The sequence below is a fragment of the Schistocerca gregaria genome, chromosome 8, assembly GCF_023897955.1.
Source record: "Schistocerca gregaria isolate iqSchGreg1 chromosome 8, iqSchGreg1.2, whole genome shotgun sequence".
Lineage (NCBI taxonomy): Eukaryota > Metazoa > Arthropoda > Insecta > Orthoptera > Acrididae > Schistocerca > Schistocerca gregaria.
Genome location: NC_064927.1, coordinates 332,893,412 through 332,914,214, shown reverse-complemented (window position 1 = coordinate 332,914,214; position 20,803 = coordinate 332,893,412). Strand labels below are relative to the sequence as shown.

The 20,803-nt window shown below is 40.9% G+C and overlaps 1 protein-coding gene across 2 annotated transcripts in view; it reads left to right on the top strand.

Moving 5' to 3' along the window:
• Window positions 1-20,803, top strand: part of LOC126284566 (sodium-coupled monocarboxylate transporter 1-like) — a 420,449-nt gene that overhangs the window by 9,091 nt on the left and 390,555 nt on the right. For both annotated transcript variants that reach the window (XM_049983578.1, XM_049983579.1), the window contains exon 2: window positions 8,947-9,180. In XM_049983578.1, the coding sequence (XP_049839535.1) occupies window positions 8,975-9,180 (206 nt within the window). In that variant the 5' untranslated portion in view covers window positions 8,947-8,974. The remainder of the gene's footprint in view (window positions 1-8,946; window positions 9,181-20,803) is intronic.

Here is a 20,803-nt window from a genome sequence, read left to right as displayed (position 1 = left end):
GAACAACCGATAATGTTTTGTGAAGTACAAAATAAATGGTCATGTCTGACTTAGTGTTCGAGACTAGTACGTTCCAATATTAGATGTCAGTTGGCTTGTTCAGATGTCTAAATGATTTATTTTCAGGTTAGTGGTGGAGCAATGAGTGTTGGAAGGATACTGATAGATTTAAGTTCGCCATCATTCCTGTGGATCACATGAACGGTGATTTGTCTGACACACAGAAGACCGCCAGCCTCTTTCTAGCGACATGTCATTCTGCTGGAGGCCAAAACTTTGCCGAAAGTAACATCACTGTCTTTCAAAATGTTCATTATGCTTCAGACGGTAGGTCAAAAGGGAGTAGTATTTTGGAATTTTGACAAAAGTGCCAAATCATGAACTAATACGAAACTACTTAAGTCAGAATTGGCCAGAGTTTTCGGTTTTGTGCTGAAGTAAAAGACTCTCGAATGTATGAACAGAGGCAACCAAGATAGCGTGTATTTGAGAGAGTCATGTGAATTTGCCACATTAAGACGGCTAGCGTTGTGATATAACCTGTTTTCTCTTACTATCGGTCTCCCTCATTTCTAGTCGACAAATTAATGGTCCCACATTATGTAAGCGTGAGCCCATCGCGATTTGAACACCACATTCTAGCAGGTTAACGCTTCCTATACCGTGTGTATCGCGCTAGCAATGGCTATATTCCATTGCTAATGTTCAATGTCACAAGCTTCTTAACGATAACTCGGGAATGGATGAGGCGGTAAGAACGCCCATTTTAGTGTTTAAGGTAGGGTAGGATCTTTTGGAGAAAATATTGCATGGTCTGCAACACACAACTAAACCCAAACATGGGAACCAGTCAAAGATAAACAAGTCGACTTCTTAGACGGTCAGTTCTTAGTTTAAACTATAGTAATTATCTCTGATGATAATTTTGACACAGCTGCACATCACTTTCACAAAATTCATTAGGACAGTATTTACATTAGCCATGAATAAAGATACATTTAAATACAGGTATGTGCACACAAGTGGGGACTTCTGTCATTATTTATTTGTGAATGAAGGCGACAATGATTCTCTCCTATGTAATACTTAATAGACGTAGAAGTCTTACATACAAACGAAAAGAGTGCAAATCTTACTCAGAAATATTAGTAATTGAAACACAGACGTACGTCTCTCCACATTTACTACTGAATAAGCTAACTCAGATTAGTTACACACCCTTTACACAAAGTTTCAACCTGCACATACGAGTAGAATCCTAGTGCAATCTTAAGAAGATTATGATACAAATTCCGATTCCTATGCACATAGTTTCATTCCAATTTATCTTTATTCTTGTTTACGGTAATTGCTATATTAAGGAATTTTGTGAAATATATGTGTAAGTGTATTAGAATTATCAACTGAGATAACTTTTATAGTTTAAGTTTGGATTCGAAAAACTTAGACGTTAATATGTTTACGTTTGCATGATTTCCATCTTTGGGATCAGTTGTGTTCTGGAAAATCGGGTTATAAGCCGAAACCTAGGTGGTACAATAATAATAAAGGTTGTGAAACAATGCTAAAAATGTGTGTCGTTTAGTTAATACATTAAAATAGTTAGATTATTAGTATTTCAGCGATAAAATATTTTTCTAAAACATCAAGTGTGGCAAGACCGTTTATTATTATTTTTTGGTTACCGGCTTCGACAGATCTGTGCTTTCATGAGCAAATCAGATTGTTTAATATTCAAAAACACTCCAACTCAAGGTGACTAATACGTGTATGATCTCACTGACACTGTTTGCTGTACTGAAGCATTAGAACGTGGCCTATAACGTATTAACAGAAGTTCATTACCTTCACAAATTTGCTAGTGAAGTAGAGAAGTTGCGTCCTTTTACAATAAAAGATAGCAAATATAGAACATACATGATGTAGCAAATTCGTTATATTACGGAACGGCACCATCCCTAGTTTGCAGGTATTTCACGAAGAGCGGTACCAGTGAAGTACAATGCTCCATTTCCTTTAAAACAATAAGAATAGGAGGAGCCACAAAAAGCTTGAGACATCGTGTAAAGAGAAAACTGACATCTTAGCAGTTCATTCGTTGTTTACAATAAAACTGAAAGTAGCTAATCTGCTGCTTGTGTCTCCATAATATGCTTTTATCGGCTAGTAGCCCTGGAAAACGGACGCATTAATACGAAAAATTGATTTCTTCAGCCTCAGTTTTCACCATTTACCACTGACTACTCCTAAATCCCTGGTAGTCGTATGATCCTCGATTACGACATGATTTCTGTGCAGAATTTCAAAAAATTAAAATCAGTAGGAGAAGACTGTCGATTCGTTGCAGTATTCAACAGTCATCACTTCTGGAGAAAAGTAGCGATCGGTGGACGGGCTAAATTTTCTTTTTATTTGCTACATTTCGATTATACGATTATCTGTATCTTGAAACTGAGGAAGTCAAAGTTTTCAATCGTTGTTCGATTTCTACGTTTTTGAAGGAAAACACAGGAGTAAAATACCGAAACTCGGTTTGTCCATAAACCTGCTATTTTGAGCGGTTTTCAAACTCAGGTTAAACTAGCGTTGCAAAAAACGATGTAATTGAAAACCGATTGTTTCAGAATGACTTACGGAAAACGCTTATTGTACTAGCATGATCCACATTCTGAACAGCTCGATGTTTATTTACTTTGCCACTTAACATGTTTAATTTTCCTATAATTCGTGGTATCTTTTTGTATAATTAACTCTGATTACGCGTCTTCCACAATTTTTGTTATTTCTTACAGTATTCGCGTCAGCTCGAAGTTTTAGAGAAAATTCTTCTAAGACAATTTTTATTTTTATTTTTTTATCATTAGGGGTAATAAATATCTGTTACTTTTGAATTAGATTCGCAGAACTTTTGCTCTGTTTTACGACTTGTCTATGATAAGGTGACCAACTAGAACAAAATGTAACCTGATGCACAAATAAGTTTGTTGTTCTCATTGCGAGAACAGCAGTGTTGTTTCCAGTGGCGAAACTCAATCATCAGTTGTACTGAGACTTCAGATAAAATAACGAGTATTGCACTCGCTCGTTTTGCACGATCAAAGATTTGTCATATAACGAGATCTGTACTTACGTTCCTCGATTCAGATCTATAACTGGGTCTCAACCTTCCAGGTTTCTAACACGCATTAGGTAGGAAATTCGAAACTCGCAAGTATCCAAAATCAAGATTACGTTACCAGTAGGGCCCGGATTAATATGTAATTACGTATTTATTTCATTCTTCTTGTAACTTTCTACATAAATCATGTCATTTGGAGACTGAAAATGTAATTTTCATTTTCCATATTTTTCCGTTTTCAATGTTTAGTCCTCATTTTTCCGTACTTCAAAGTTTAGTCCATATTTTTATATCAGAAATGCATAAATCTATACTTTCGATAATACGTGGTATAAAATTGATCTTTTTAAAGCGTAATAGCATAAAAGTATGCATTAAATGACACTTCAATTCGCCATTGCTGGCCTCAGAATGGACGAGCCGGAAACACAAATCGCTCCATCTGAAGCAGACTAGACTTTGAGATAGTCTGCAAGACTTTTAGTGTTGCTTCCCAGGTATTCTGGGAAGAGGGAAAGAAGCAAAATCACTTCCTGGGAGTGAAGCATTGAAATGCTGTTTTGGGAGTGATGGAGAGAGGGGTGGAGGGGGGCGACAGTTTTTGACAAGTTGTCTATGCTGTCGACATACCCTTCCATACCAGGAATCTCTTGTAGTGGAAATGCCTCGCCAAAGCTACAAGCTTTCGTGAAACACATTTATAAACACGCTTTTATCAAATGTGGTATTTGTTTGTAGCAATGAACATGATATTATATGAAGGCAGCTAAAACGCAATCGATGGCTAAGCTAGTCGGTGCTCTCACCGTCCTTGAAATCTATCAGCCGAAGCTAGGGTGCAATAACTCACGAACAAATTTACAAACGGTACCTTATATGCCGTCTTCGTCGTCTGTGCGTTGTAGGGTTTCTGTTCCTTTACGATTTCTGTTTCGCCTTTCGATTGTCTTTCGCGTGGAACGCTAAACAATAGGCCTTACAGTCAAGCAAGCTAGTTAATGCCAGAGATGCGAATAGTAAGCCTGCAGCGTTAATCGTTTGCTCATTGTTCTACTCGAGAGTCTCATTCAACACGCAACGTCTGACACGCACCTCCATAAGTAGAACACTAGTCGTATGTATAACATCACGTCCATGTCATTCACTGTTGATAAGGACGAGGTTGCCGCTACACCTATGGTCTTATTTATTGGCCTACGTTCTTTCAAGCATAAAAGTTTATCTTAGTCTATGTACGTGTGTTGTTTTATTCACTATGAAGTGTTGAGCTCTATTGACAAGAGATTTCAGATCGATTCCGCATTTCTGGATTTCCGGAAGGCTTTTGACACTGTACCACACAAGCGGCTTGTATTGAAATTGCGTGCTTATGGAATATCGTCTCAGTTATGTCACTGTATTTGTGATTTCCTTTTAGAGAGGTCACAGTTCATAGCAATTCACGGAAAGTGATCGAGTAAAACAGAAGTGACTTCTGGCGTTCCCCAAAGTAGTGTTACAGGCCCTTTGCTGTTCCTTATCTATATAAACGATTTTGGAGACAATCTGAGCACACGTCTGCGATTGTTTGCAGATGACGCTGTAGTTTATCGACTAATAAAGTCATCAGAAGATCAAAACAAACTGCAAAACGATTTAGAAAATATATCTGGGTGTTGCGAAAAGTGGCTGTTAACCCCAAATAACGAAAAGTGCGAGGTCATCCACCCGAGTGATAAAAGGAATTCGCTAAACTTCGGTTACACGATAAATCAGTCTAACCTAAAAGCCTTACACTCAACTAAATACCTAGGTATTACAATTAGGAACAACTTAACTTGGAAGGAACCCAATGAAAATGTTGTGGGGAAGGCTAACCAAAGACTGCGTTTTATTGGCAGGACACTCAGAAAATGTAACATACCTACTAAGGAGACTGCCTACACTACGCTTGTCCGTCCTCTTTTAGACTACTGCTGCGTGGTATGGGATCCTTACCAGGTAGGACTGACGCAGTACGCCGAAAAAGTTCAAAGAAAGGCAGCACGTTTCGTAATATCGCGAAATATGGGAGAGATTGTCACACAAATGATTCCAGGATTTGGGCTGGAAATCATTAAAAGAAAGGCGATTTTTCGTTGCGACGGAATCTTCTCACGAAATTACAATCACTAACCTTCTCCTCCGACTGTGAAAATATTTTGTTGACACCGACCTACATAGGGTGGAGCGATCACCACGATAAAATAGCGGAAATCAGAGGTCGTACAGAAAGATATAAGTGTTCATTCCTTGCACGCGCTATACGAGATTGGAATAATAGAGAAACGTGAAGGTGGTTCGATGAACACTCTGCTAGGCACTTAAAGGTGATTTGCAGAGTATCCATGTAGATGTACATGTAGATGTAGACGAGTGATCGAAATCGTAGACAGACTTAAGAATACGAAATAATAAATCCTTTATTGCAGAAAGTGCTGTAAACAAGAGCTATACATACTGACTGAAACATAAGTTTCCCTTCATAGCTCATTACAGTGTATCACGTGGCCTTGATGAAAGCTTCCTCTCTCGCAGGCATACGTTCAGTCAGGTGCTGGAAGGTTCCTTGGTGACTGGCAGCCCATTCTTCAGGGCGTGCTGCACTGAGGAGAGGTATCGATGTCGGTCGGTGAGGCCTGACAACGAAGTCGGCCTTCCAAAACATCCCAAAGGTGTTCTGTAGGATTCAGATCAATACTCTGCGCAGGCCAGTCTGTTACACGAATGTTATTGTCGTGTAACCACTCCGCCACTGTGCATTATGAATAGGTTCCCGACCGTGTTGAAAGATGCAATCACCATCCCCAAATTGCTCTTCAACAGTGGGAAGCAAGAGACAGCTTAAAACATCGATATAGGCTTGAGGTGTGATAGTGCCAAGCAAAACAACAATGGGTACAACCCCCTCCATGAAAAACACGACGACACCGTAACACCACCGCCTCCCAATTTTACTGGTGGCACTACACACTCTGGCAGATGACGTTCACTGGGCATTCGGCATACCCACACACTGCCATTGGATAGCCGCACTGTGTAGCGTGGTCGGTCACTCCACATAACGTGTTTCTACTGTTCAATCCTCCAATGTTTACGCTCCTTAGATCAAGCGAGGAGTCGTTTGGCATTTACCGTCACGATGTGAGGCTTATGAGCAGCCGCTCAACCACGAAATCCAAGTTTTCTCCCTCCCACCTAACTGTCATCGTACTTTCAGGGGATCCTGATGCAGTTTGCAATTCCTGTGTGATGTTCTGGATAGATTTCTGCCTATTACACACTATGAACCTCTTCAACTGTCGGCGGTCTCTGTCAGCCAACATACGAGGCCGGCCTGTACGTTTTTGCGCTGTACTTGTCCCTTCACGTTTCCAGTTCACTGTCAAATCGGAAACAGTGAAGCTAGGGATGTTTAGGAGTGTCGAAATCTCGCGTATGACACAAGTGACACCCAATCATCTGACCACGTTCAAAGTCTGTGAGTTCGGCGGTGCGTCCCACTGTACTCTCTCACGAAGTCAAATGACTACTGAGGTCGCTGATATGGAGTACCTGGCAGTATGTGGCAGCACAATGCACCTAATACGAAAAACGTATGTTTTGGTGGTGTCCGGATACTTTTGATCACATAGTAAATATACATAAAAATTGAAAGGATAAGCCACCGTTATATTTCAAATTACAAACATATATTAAAGATTTCGCAAACCAGTCGTCCAGTACAGATAGTAAAGTTACTGGACGACTATTTGAAGATGAATCGAGCAAATCTTTTCTATTGGCGTGTGAAGAACGTCCTAAATTTAACCACCAAACATCAGAAAAGCTAGGAGTGTTTTATGGCCGAATGCCGTAAAACACGAAAATCTTTCCTTGATAGTTATCGATGCTGCGCCTTACATGGTTAAAGCTGCAGATGTCCTAAATGTTTTATATCCTGAAATGATCCATGTAACGTGCTTGGCACACGGAATAAATACATTAGCTGTATAAATTACAGAATATATTAATAGATTGATATCAAACCTAAAAGGAAAATATTTTTGGAAGTTCCCAGTAGGATCCCAAAATTTAAAGAGATGTATTCAAATATGATTTTGCCACCAGAACCAGAACTAATATGTTGGAGTACATGGCTACAAGCAGCTGAATACTACTCTGAGCATTTCAGTGACATTACAGGAATTAGTTTTCAATTTGAAATTGGGCCTGCTTCTATTTTGAGTGTAAAAGAACTTTCTGAAAAAGTCATTTACTATACATCAAAAGCAATTACTTTTTTTTACCTCTTCAGATTAAGACACTGGAAAATGTAAAGCTTATTGAAAGCAGAAAAATGAAAACTAACGAAGCAAAGGTCCCGTTGGTGAGATGTGAAAGCAAAAATTAGGCTGTGTACTTGTGAAAAATAAAAATCATAATCTGATAACAATAATTAAGCGTTTTCTTTGCGGAAGAATGGATGCCAAATTTGACGTTTCATACTCACGTCCAGAACTGCGCAAATTTAATCACGTGAAATATCTTTCAGTCAATAAAAAGTATTGTTCCATAGAAACACAAACAGTTCTAATCTTGAAAATTAAAAAAAAAGCATGTGATTGTGTATTGTAACAATAAAAATAATGCCAGTGAGACTGAAGAAGCATAAAATTGTTTGTTTTTGGGATAATAAAATGTAGTTTATTTGAAAACAGTAAATTATTGTCTCCATATTTTATATTTTTAAGCAAATAGTACAGATACATATTTTGTCATTTTAATACATATTTATCCGAAGCCTTGTTATCAGCCACTCCTTAAATAATTTGTCAGAACATCTGGACCCTAGAGTACCAAAATCATTTAACACTGATGATCATATTATGCACAAAAATATGGAACTAATTCAAATAGCAATAATAATTATCGTGAATACATTAGCACTAGTCCTAGCGTCTTGTTAGTACACTTCACAGAAGCAGCTTGTAGTGACTGCTTGTGTCTCTTAACGTATATCCACTCTCCACAGATCTCTGACAGCGTTACTACTTCAGGGGATTCATGTAGCAACACTTTATCAAAGGGAAAGATTGTCTTCACATTCCCCTCCCTCCCCCCTTCCTCCTCCCTCCCAACCCACCTCGCCTTTCACGACCGCTCCCTTTTCGTCCCAAAGTTTGACTGTTGGCTGTTAAGCATAGCGCTTAGTGTAGATAACTGGGATGTGTGTTTCCAGAGCACAGTGTCATTACTGTCTTTCTCATGATCTTATGAACAATGGCGTTATGGAAAACACATTACTCTGAAATAACACGTTACTCTGAAATAATCACTAGTCGTAATCCAGAAGCCCTTACTCAGTCAAATGAGCCATAAAAACTAAAGATAGTGACCTGGTGTTGGCGCATAATCAGGATATTTGCGCTTCCATCACCCCTTCTCTATTCCTCTTCCATCACCAGGATTCGAAGGGATTGCCTACCGGGCATGTGCCACTGCACTACTGCACCACGCCAGCGTCGGCTACACAGAGATTGCTAAAAACTGACAACCGTGCCACTTTGAACGATTCCGAACATTGTTATAACATAATGATTTGTCATTTAGGAATTTATGGTTTATATCTAAGCGGTTCCACTAACTCACAGTATCTCGGTGTTTCGTGGTTACCTTTGACGACAATCATATGCTCCTGCTCGTTATTTTTGCACCACATACTGTTCCGTATGAACTGATGTCTGTGTACTATGATATTGACTCCAACTTTGCTTTAAGCACAACGTAATAGGTACTCTTAGTGGTAACACGTGAATGCTCTCCAACAGGTGTAGCTGAGCTAGCCAGCCGGAAACAATGGAAGTGACTTCGGAACGCGTAGCGGCGGCCAGCCGCCTCTTCTTCGGTATCACCGACTACGTCATCTTCAGCGCCATGCTGCTCGGCTGCGTGGGCATCGGCGTCTACTTTGGATTCTTCAAGGTCGCCGTCAACGCCGAGCAGTACCTGCTAGGGGGACGCCGCATGGCTATTTTTCCCGTAGCTGTTTCTCTGGTAGCCAGGTAAATAAACACTACCCACTCAGATGACATGGTGTCTCGGATGCAGAACCAGGTCTCAGTCATAGAATTTAATTTCGGACATACATCTCAGCATGTGCACCGTGAACTCTACTGTTGATATTTCTTGATCAGAGAATTGATTTTAATAGTCGGCTGTTAGTAGGTGTAATCTTTTAATATTTTAAAGAAAATCAATATTAGGTTCCAGGATTCTAGTTATTACACTAGGAGAATCAGCTCGGACAGAACACGATAGGACGGAATCAGACAAAACTTTTCCGAAGAATCCATCGCCAGAATTTGCTTAAATCTTTAACCGAAACGATAAAAAATTAATATCCGTCAAGATCTGAACCACTCCACTCATCCGATTTTCGTTTTGTGTACGCTGTTTCTAGTTTCAGGGTAATAACTCATACTTTTCATGATGCTTTTAAAATTTCTCAGCAGCTCCAATATATAAAAGCTCTGCGTGTAATATGTTGGTCTTTACATGCTGCTCTGCTGATGGCCTCCCAGTAGTGAACTTTGTTCAGTTGCATAGTTCTCTCGTATTAATTATTAAAAGGTACACGATCTGAAGCTTGAGGTAACTACTTGCTTCCCCCCCCCCCCCCCCCATATTTTAGGTGTGAAGATTACCTAATTCAGCTTAACTACCATTGCAATAAAAAAATACTTTCCCCTAACTGTGCTTTGTTCATGAAAATATTTAAAAAATGACTGCATTATTCTGGCGACATCATGTTGCCTTTCTAATAATATTCAGCATCCAGGATTCAGCAGAGAAAAGTATATACGTGATAAAATGAGCCTCGACCATACAGCGCTGTATCACCTATTGGCTTAACACAAAGAGAAGGCTAAGATCGTAGAAGATAAATGTTGCAGTACGAAGGTCAATGTTGACAGGTGCAAATGATACTGGTGTTATCGCAATTCCCCGTGTTATCTTTCGCGCGGTGTTGCGCGCAGTGACCTACTTAACGTGACAATTGTTGAGTTTTGATGGAAGTTCCTCATCTATACGGGCAGGCACTGTTTTTTCCTTAGATTTCTATTGTAATTTGCTCTGGAACTATTTGGCAACACTGTGGGTGTCTGCTACAAGGGTATTGGGCCTCTCTACCTGTCAGAATCCCTACAGTTTCTGTTTCTTTTGGTACACACAGAACCCATTTGTGTGTGTTACATAATCGTGTACAATGTTATTTAACGATGGTTTCAGGATTGTAGTTATTACACTAGGAGAATCAGCTCGGACAGGACACGTTAGAACGTAATCAGAGAAAACTTTTCCGCCTTGTCGTTCCAAGGCGTGGCAGGCAGCGAAAGGCGTCCCCAGAGGCTGATCAGAAAGCCTCCCCGGTGCGTCTGACAAACCGGTTTCAGGCACTGTCTCTGGCTGGGCCAGATGCAGCTGCCTGCCCTGTTTCAGAGGATCATTCTCAGCCTTCAAGGTCCGGACAATCGCAGAGGGTGGGCTTACTGGTAGTTGGGAGCTCCAATGTTAGGCGCGTAATGGGGCCCCTTAGGGATATGGCGGCTAAGGAGGGGAAGAAATCCAGTGTGCACTCCGTGTGCATTCCGGGAGGAGTCATTCCTGATGTGGAAAGGGTCCTTCCGGATGCCATGAAGAGCACAGGGTGCAACCAGCTGCAGGTGGTGGCACATGTCGGCACTAATGACGTGTGTCGCTTTGGATCTGAGGAAATTCTCTCTGGATTCCAGCGGCTATCTGATTTGGTGAAGGCTACCGGTCTTGCTTACGAGATGAAGGCAGAGCTCACCATCTGCAGCATCGTTGACAGAACCGACTGCGGACCTTTGGTGCAGAGCCGGGTGGAGGGTCTGAATCAGGGGCTCAGACGGTTTTGCTACGGTATTGGCAGCAGATTCCTTGACTTGCGCCATAGGGTGGTGGGGTTTCGGGTTCCGCTGAATAGATCAGGAGTTCACTACACTCAGCTGGCGGCTACACGGGTAGCGGAGGCTGTGTGGCGTGGACTGGGCGGTTTTTTAGGTTAGAAGGCCTCGGGAAAGTGCGGGATGGGCTGCAATGTCAAAGGGTGCTTGGCAATTACAGGACGTGCTTGGATCAAGGAACAGTGGGAATTATAGTTGTAAATTGTTGTAGTTGCGCTGGAAAAGTCTCTGAGCTTCAAGCGCTAATAGAAAGCACAGAAGCTGATATCGTTATAGGTACAGAAAGCTGGCTAAAGCCTGAAATAAGTTCTGCAGAAATTTTTACGAAGTCTCAGACGGTGTTCAGGAAAGATAGATTAGGTAGAATTGGTGGTGGAGTGTTTGTGTCTGTCAGTAGTGGTTTATCTTGTAGTGAAGTCGAAGTAGATACTCCGTGCGATTTGGTATGGATGGAGGTTATATTTAACAGCCGAATTAAGTTAATAATTGGCTCCTTCAACCGACCCCCAGACTCCGATGATACAGTTGCGGAACAGAGAATGAGTCTCGTAACAAATAAATACCCCACTCATACGGTTATAGTTGGTGGGGACTTCAACCTACCCTCGGTATGTTGGCAAAATACTTGTTCAAAACCGGTGGTAGTCAGAAAACGTCTTCCGAGATTGTCCTAAATGCTTTCTCCGAAAATTATTTTGAGCAGTTACTCCACGAACTCACGCGAATTGTAAATGGCTGCGAAAACACACTTGACCTCTTAGCCACAAACAATCCAGAGCTGATAGAGAGCATCATGACTGATACAGGGATTAGTGATCACAAGGTCGTTGTAGCTAGGCTCAATACCATTTCTTCCAAATCTATCAGAAACAAACGCAAAATAATTTTATTTAAAAAAGCGGATAAAGTGTCACTAGAAGCCTTCCTAAAAGACAATTTCCTTTCCTTCCGAACTGACTATGCGAATGCAGACGAGATGTGGCTCTAATTCAAACATATAGTAGCAACAGCAATTGAGATATTCATACCTCATAAATTGATAAGAGATGGAACGGATCCCCCGTGGTACACAAAAAAGGTCCGAACGCTGTTGCAGAGGCAACGGAAAAGCATGCGAAGTTCAGAAGAACGCGAAATCCCGAAGATGGGCTAAAATTTACAGACGCGCGAAATTTGGCACGTAGTTCGATGCGAGATGCCTTTAATAGGTTCCACAACGAAACATTGTCTCGAAATTTGGTAGAAAATCCGAAGAAATTCTGGTCGTGTGTAAAGTACACAAGCGGCAAGACGCAGTCAATACCTTCGCTGCGCAGTGCCGATGGTACTTTTAACGACGACTGTGCCGCTAAAGCGGAGTTATTGAACGCAGTTCTCAGAAATTCCTTCACCAGGGAAGACGAATGGAATATTCCAGAATTTGAAACACGAACATCTGCTAGCATGAGTTTCTTAGAAGTAGATACCTTAGGGTTTGCGAAGCAACTCAAATCGCTTGATACAGGCAAGTCTTCAGGTCCAGATTGTATACCGATTAGGTTCCTTTCAGATTACGCTGATACTATAGCTCCCTACTTAGCACTCATATACAACCGCTCGCTCACCGATAGATCTGTACCTACAGATTGGAAAATTGCGCAGGTCGCACCAGTGTTCAAGCAGGGTAGTAGGAGTAATCCATTTAACTGCAGACCTATATCATTGACGTCTGTTTGCAGTAGGGTTTTGGAGCATATACTGTATTCAAACATTATGACTCACCTCGAAGGAAACGATCTATTGACTCGTAATCAGCATGGCTTCAGAAAACATCGCTCTTGTGCAACGCTCTTGTGCAACGCTCTTTATTCGCACGAAGTAATGGCCGCTATCGACAGGGGATCTCAAGTTGATTCCGCATTTCTAGATTTCCGGAAAGCTTTTGACACCGTTCCTCACAAGCGACTTCTAATCAAGCTGAGGGCCTATGGGGTATCGTCTCAGCTGTGCGACTGGATTCGTGATTTCCTGTCAGAAAGGTCGCATTTCGTAGTAATAGACGGCAAATCATCGAGTAAAACTGAAGTGATATCAGGTGTTCCCCAGGGAAGCGTCCTAGGACCTCTGCTGTTCCTGATCTATATAAATGACCTGGGTGACAATCTGAGCAGTTCTCTTAGATTGTTCGCAGATGATGCTGTAATTTACCGTCTAGTAACGTCATCCGAAGACCAGTACAGTTGCAAAGCGATTTAGAAAAGATTGCTGTATGGTGTGTCAGGTGGCAGTTGACGCTAAATAACGAAAAGTGTGAGATGATCCACATGAGTTCCAAAAGAAATCCGTTGGAATTCAATTACTTGATAAATAGTACAATGCTCAAGGCTGTCAATTCAACTAAGTACCTGGGTGTTAAATTTACGAACAACTTCAGTTGGAAGGACCAAATAGATAATATTGTCGGGAAGGTGAGCCAAAGGTTGCGTTTCATTGGCAGGACACTTAGAAGATGCAACAAGTCCACTATAGAGACAGCTTACACTACACTAGTTCGTCCTCTGTTAGAATATTGCTGCGCGGTGTGGGATCCTTACCAGGTGGGATTGACGGAGGAAATCGAAAGGGTGCAAAAAAGGGCAGCTATTATCACGTTATAGGGAAGAGAGTGTGGCAGATATGATACACGAGTTGGGATGGAAGTCATTCCAGGCTAGACGTTTTTCGTCGCAGCGAGACCTTTTTACGAAATTTCAGTCACCAACTTTCTCTTCCGAATGCGAAAATATTTTGTTGAGCCCAACCTACGTAGGTAGGAATGATCATCAAAATAAAATAAGAGAAATCAGAGCTCGAACAGAAAGGTTTAGGTGTTCGTTTTTCCCGCTCGCTGGCGGGCGTGGAATAGTAGAGAGATGGTATGATTGTGGTTCGATGAACCCTCTGCCAAGCACTTAAATGTGAACTGCAGAGTAGTCATGTAGATGTAGATGTAGATGTAGAAGAATCCATCCCCAGAATTTGCTTTAATCTTTAACCGAAACGATAAAAAATTAATATCCGGCAAGATTTGAACACCTCCACTCACCCGATTCTCATTTTGTGTACGCTGTTTCTAGTTTCAGGGTAAAAAAATCATCTTTTTTATGATGCTTTTAAAATTTCTCAGCAGCTCCAATCTATATAAGCACCTTATAAAAACAGAGTGTAATCTCACAGATGCTAACATCAACACGGACCATGTCAGTGTGGGTATCACCTCATCTGTAGTACATTAGCATATGGTTTATTGAACCAACATTGACAAAGTCAGTTGTAATATTGGATTTACTCGGGAATTTACCATTGCGTACGTGACTGATTAGGTTTAAAATATTATTTGCTATAATAATTTGTCTCAGTACTTCAAGTGCGCGCTACCACGTCTGTTGCTGACAAAACAAATCATACTGATTTGCTTATTCTTTTGTAATCATGCACCTAGAAACCCTGTCATTAACGTAATCTTTATATCATCGGCGAAATGCAGGTTGCGTCTCAAATGTGATTTAGGATACAAAATTGTTTAATGACTCATTGCTCAAGTACTGCATCATTTGTACGCCAATCTCTTCCTTACGTTACTGCCCGATGTGTTTGGGCAATGTTGTCTAATTCGATGACCGTATTTCAAATATGTACAAAAACAATTAAGGAAAAATCATGTTTTGATCAAAATCTTATTGGTATTTCTCAGAATATTCGCCCTTAAAACGCATACACTTTCACATGCGTCCGAAACAATTCGGGAAGCATACGCAGCGTGACAAAAGCCAGTGATACACCCAAAAGATTAGATGAAAACGAAAGGAACTTCACTGGTGGAGAGGTTATGTGACGCTACTCCAGTTATTGCAAATTGGTGTGAAATGTAGAAACAACTAGGCTCTATGAGCCCTCTTGTCAGTATCGTGATTCAGCTCCTGTGTCCTGGAAGCATGCACTGATTCGGTTGGAAAGAGTCATAGACACATTCTGGTGGGGCAAGCTGAGCCACTGGTCCTTGACGTCCTGACGTCTGACCCTGGGGCGGATTTGACGTTTGAGGTGACTTCACTTAGATTATCTCAGGGGACAGATGTAGTGATGCTGCTGGCCACAATAGTACCTCGACATCACCCAGACCGTTCGTAGACAGACGTGCCATGTGTGGATGGAGAAAGACCTGTTGAAAAAGGCATCGCGTTACTATCGCATGAGAGGACATGAGGGCGCCACTCCAGATATTGGGAAAATGTGACCTCTACGCCGCCATTCTTGCGAACGATGGTTATCTGGGTTAGTGACGAACGGCGACTGATCGCTGGAATGCTACGCCATTCATCGGCAGTCCACCATTTCGGAACACGGCAGCACTCCAGATTACGACTGTTGATCGGGAATACGATGTATCAATCAATATTTAAAAAAGCAACATTATCAGTGCTCTATATATCGGAAGAAGTATTGATATATCACTATATCACCAGTGAAAAAATATTGACTTACAGGACAATAAAAATATTGGCCGATCGTTGTAAATATACTGCTAGTTTCAGAGCTCTATATTTTAGCATTGATTTATTATTTTAATTTATGAATTTGGCGAGTTATGCGGTTTCTTCCCAGTACTTCTTCATTTTCTCTCCAGCTGCTCATCTGTCCATACTCTCTTGGGTCGAGGTTTTGGCTCATTTTCTTCATAGCGTACTTTTTCAATCAGTAGCCTGAAGTGATTCCTGTCAATTATTATTTCTTCTGTAACATCTATTTTGTTGGCATCTTTCTTTACTGCTTCTATCCATTGTACAGTTTTTTCAGCTTGCTAACGTAATTTAACATTTTCTTTGTAATCCCTTTTCCTTTTATTTGTTTTCAATGTCCATAAAATTTTAGCCCTCTCTTCCTCATTGTATCTGTGATCTTTCCAGTATTCTTGTATAAATCTTCATTTTTCCTTTTAATTCATCTATTTTCATTGTTCTTCGCGGGACCTAGAATTTTTCTCAGTATTTTTCTCTCTCTTTTTTCTAATTCTCTTTACTCGCCTTTCTTATTCAGTGTCAGTCACTCTGATCCATATGTTTGCTTGTGTCCTAATAACTGAATTATAATGTCTAATCTTCGATTGAATGGATATTGATTTCCTATTCTAGTGGTTTTGTGCTAATTTAGATACAAATTTTAATTTTTTTTATTCTTTCTCTGTTTGTTGTTTTATCCAATCCATTGACTTGCATCCACTCCCCAAGGTATTTGAATTTATCAACTCTTTTAATTTTTCCATACTTTGTTTTCGTTAACTTTTCTGTGTTAAGTTTGTGTTCTATATACTCGATTCTTCGGTAGAATATTTTTAGTTTAGTCTCTTCAGTAATCTAATCTAACAGATCAAGAATAACTGTTGCAACTGTTCGGTTTTGAGTTATCAAAGCGATATCAGCGGCAAAGGCCCAAAATTTCATTTCAAATTTGTTCTTTCCTTGGCCCATGCTTACAACATTAGTAGTTTCTTTTCACTATTTTATCTAAAACCATGTTAAAGAGAATTGGGGGCAGTCCATCTCCTTGTCGAACTCCTATTTTGGCTTTAAATGGTTGGGAAATTTCGCCTTGTATCTGTCCCTTGTATCCGTGAGCGTTTCTTCAACATGTCTACTGATGTTTTCGAACATCCCTTATTCATAAAATGCCTGGAATAGTGTTTGTCTAACAGTTGAGTCGTAGGCCTTCTTGAAGTCTGTGAAAATAACTGCTGTATATTTATTTTGTATAGCTCACACTCTCTGAATCGTTTTTAAATAAAGAATCTGTTCTGCACATGATCTACCTTTTCTAAACCGCGCTTGATAATCTCCTATATTATACTACTGGCCATTAAAATTGCTACACCAAGAAGAAATCCAGATGAAAAACGGGTATTCATTGCAAAAGTATATTATACTAGAACTGACATGTGATTACATTTGCACGCAATTTGGGTGCATAGATCCTGAGAAATCAGTACCTAGAACAACCACCTATGGCCGTAATAACGGCCTTGATACGCCTGGCGCTACAGTCTGGAACCGGGCGACCGCTAAAGTCGCAGGTTCGACTCCTGCCTCGGGCATGGATGTGTGTGATGTCCTTAGGTTGGTTAGGTTTAATTATTTCTGAATCTTAGGCTACTGATGACCTCAGAAGATAAGTCGCATAGTGCTCAGAGCCATTTTTGATATGCCTGGGCATTGAGTCTACCAAGGCTTGGATGGCGTGTAGAGGTACAGATGCCCATGCAGCTTCAACACGATACCACAGTTCATCAACAGTTGTGACTGGCGTGTTGTGACGAGCCAGTTGCTCGGCTACCATTGACCAGACGTTTTCAATCGGTGAGAGTCTGGAGAATGTGCTGGCCAGGGCAGCAGTCGAACATTTTCTGTGTCCAGAAAGGCCCGCACAGGACCTACAACATGCGGGCGTGCATTGTCCTGCTGAAATGTAGGGTTTCGCAGGGATCGAATGAAGGGTAGAGCCAAGGGTCGTAACACCTCTGAAATGTAACGTCCACTTTTCAAATTTCCATCATTGCGAGCAAGAGGTGACCGAGACGTGTAACCAATGGCACCTCATACCATCACGCCGGGTGATAAGCCAGTATAGCGATGACGAATACACGCTTCCAATGTGCGTTCACCGCGATGTCGCCAAACACAGAATGTCGCCAAACACGGATGCGACCATCATGATGCTGTAAGCAGAATCAGGATTCATCCGAAAAATGACGTTTTGCCATTCGTGTACCCAGGTTCGTCGTTGAGTGCACCGTCTCAGGCGCTCCTGTCTTTGACGCAGCGTCAAGGGTAACCGCAGCCACGGTCTCCGAGTTTATGCTGCTGCAAACGTCGTCGAACTGTTCGTGCATATGGTTGTTGTCCTGCAAACGTCCCCATCTGTTGGCTCAGGGATCGAGATGTGGCTGCACGATCCGATACAGCCATGCCGATAAGATGCCTGTCATCTCGACTGCTAGTGATACACTGCCGTTGGGATCCAGCACGGCGTTCCGTGTTACCATCCTGCACCCACCGATTCCATATTCTGCTAACAGTCATTGGATCTTGACCATCGCGAGCAGCAATGTCGCGTTACGATAAACCGCAAAGGGGATAGGCTACAATCCGACCTTTATCAAAGTCTAAAACGTGATGGTACGCATTTGTTCTCCTTACACGAGGCATCATAACAACGTTTCACCAGGCAACGCAGGTCAACTACTGTTTGTGTATGAGAAATCGGTTGGAAACTTTCCTCATGTTAGCACGTTGTAGGTGTCGCCACCGGCGCCAACCTTGTGTGAATGTTCTGAAAAACTAATCATTTCATAACACAGCATCTTCTTCTTGTCGGTTAAATTTCGCGTCTATAGTACGCCATTTTCGTGGTGTAGCAATTTTAATTGGCAGTAGTGGAGATCCTGTCTGTTCCTTTATTACTTTTAAAAGTGCTTTAGACAGTATTTTGTACGTTACTGGTAACAAGGATATACCCTAGTTGTTGTTGGTGCCTGTTTTATTTCCTTTTTTATGGAAAGGATGGATCAATGCTTGTTGCCAATCACTGGGTATGGTTCCTTTTGTCCAAATGTCTCTAATTACTTTGTGAATTTTCTGTCAGGCGGGTAAACCCCCTAGTTTCCATATTTCTGCTACTATCCCATTGTCTCCTCGTGCTTTGCAATTCTTAAATGCGTTGATAATCATTTCTACTTCTTCTACTGTAGGTGGTTCCAATTTAGGATTTTCATGTTTTGGTTTTAGAAATTGTAATCTGTCATTAGGTTCTTCACAATTTAATAGATTTTCAAAGCATTCTGCAATAATTTGGATGTTTTCTTTATAGGTTAAAACCATTTTTCAAATTTTATCTTTAAAATGTAAACTTGATAACTGAAATCCTGTTAAAACTTCTTTTAACGTATTATAGAAGTCTCTAGTGTTTTTCCTTTTAAAGTCTGAATCCGTTTCTTCTAATCTGTCTTTGTTACATTTTATTTTCATTGTTCTGATGATTTTTGCTGTCTGTTTCCTTTCTTCTTTAAACTCTTCCCGTATTCATGTTTCTTATTACTGTTTCCATTTCTTCTATGCCTTTAATCGATTGTCGTTCCACCATCTGTATATTGGTGTTGTATGTGGTTGTCCCATTTCTTTAACTGACTCTTGCATTGTTTCTTTAATTTCTTCCTAATTATCCATTTTCCTTGTGTTTGATATATCACTGAACTTTCCTCAAAAATGTTGACATCAGTTTTAGGTTAAATTGTTTACATAAGTGCAAGAATCTTTCCCCATTTCTGTTGGTTCTTTCGTGTGCTGGATAATCTCCAACTACTGATCCAAATTTTTTTTCTTTGCTAACTTGTGCATTAAAGCGCCCCACTAAAATTTTGATATACCCTTTTGCTAATTTTGATGTTTCGTGTTCTAGCATTTCCCACAAATCTTCCACTTTATCAACATTTGATCTGTTATGTTGGTTGGTATGTGCATGTGTATTTGAAGGTCAGAAATGAAATTCGTTCAAACGGGGAGCTAAAATTAGTTATTGATTCTGCAAATTTCTGTTTGACCACAAATGCTGTCCCTAATATATTCGTATCATGTGAATTTCCTTTGCAGATCGTGTATCCACCTGACTGAAATACATTTTCATTCAGATACCTTGTATCTTGAAGTTCTAATGTAAGTATGTTGCATTGACTGAGAGTGTCCGTTAGTTGGTTCAGTTTTCCAACTTTCGTAAGTATGTTGATATTCAGAGACCCCAGTAGGTGTTTTTTCTTGGGTCTTATCTTTGAAGAAGTTCTAGGAAACTCCGACTTTCCCTTACATGATGTTCTAAGCTCTCCAGATTCCAAAGGACGAGGTGCACCGCCATGAGTAGCGATGGAAGATTGGTTACCTCCTGGAGTAGTTTTTGTTTTGAAATTTAGCGTCATGTCTTATGTTAAGTTTTAGTTTGGGGAAAGGTAGTTGAACTTTTCCGTGATAAAAATTCGAGCATTTAGCTTAGAAGTATAAATGAGGCCGCCACAAACATATGGGATGGGACAGACGCCACCCACTGTGGGAATAGACGCTACAGTCTGTTGCTTTTATGTAAAAGCCTGCCTCTTCCACTGTTCTGATGATCTTCATCGCCGCTTTCAGTGCCGTTGAGGTCTTCACCGATTCCCTGGTAATGAACCCTCACGAGATACTGTCACCCTTGTCAGGTGAACCAAGCTTTTCTGACGAGGTATTACTCCTCCCCCTCCTCCTTTTTCAACCGGACTTCGGACCGGCTTTAGCGGAGCTGTATTGATTTTTTATTAAATATTCTGTACATCATCAAGCAGGCAGCCTGTTTATCGCCCTTAGTGCAAGAATTCAAAGGAGAGCGATGCACGTTCATTGTTGGCGATAACTACTTTGCTAACAATGATAACAGCATGGATGTGCTACAATGAAAGGCGTCAAAAGGTCCGTCACTCGGTTTCGTCACCTATCGGATTAGTCAAATTCCCCTTTTTTTCATTTCTACAAACGCCAACGACGTGTCAAATCTGCGTGGTGAAACTAAACGTTGGAGTTTCTGTTGGTAGCGCCGAGTGCCGATTACGTCAGCATTTCGCCACACACCGCTCCGCAGACCGCAGAGACCAATCTTTTCATTTAGA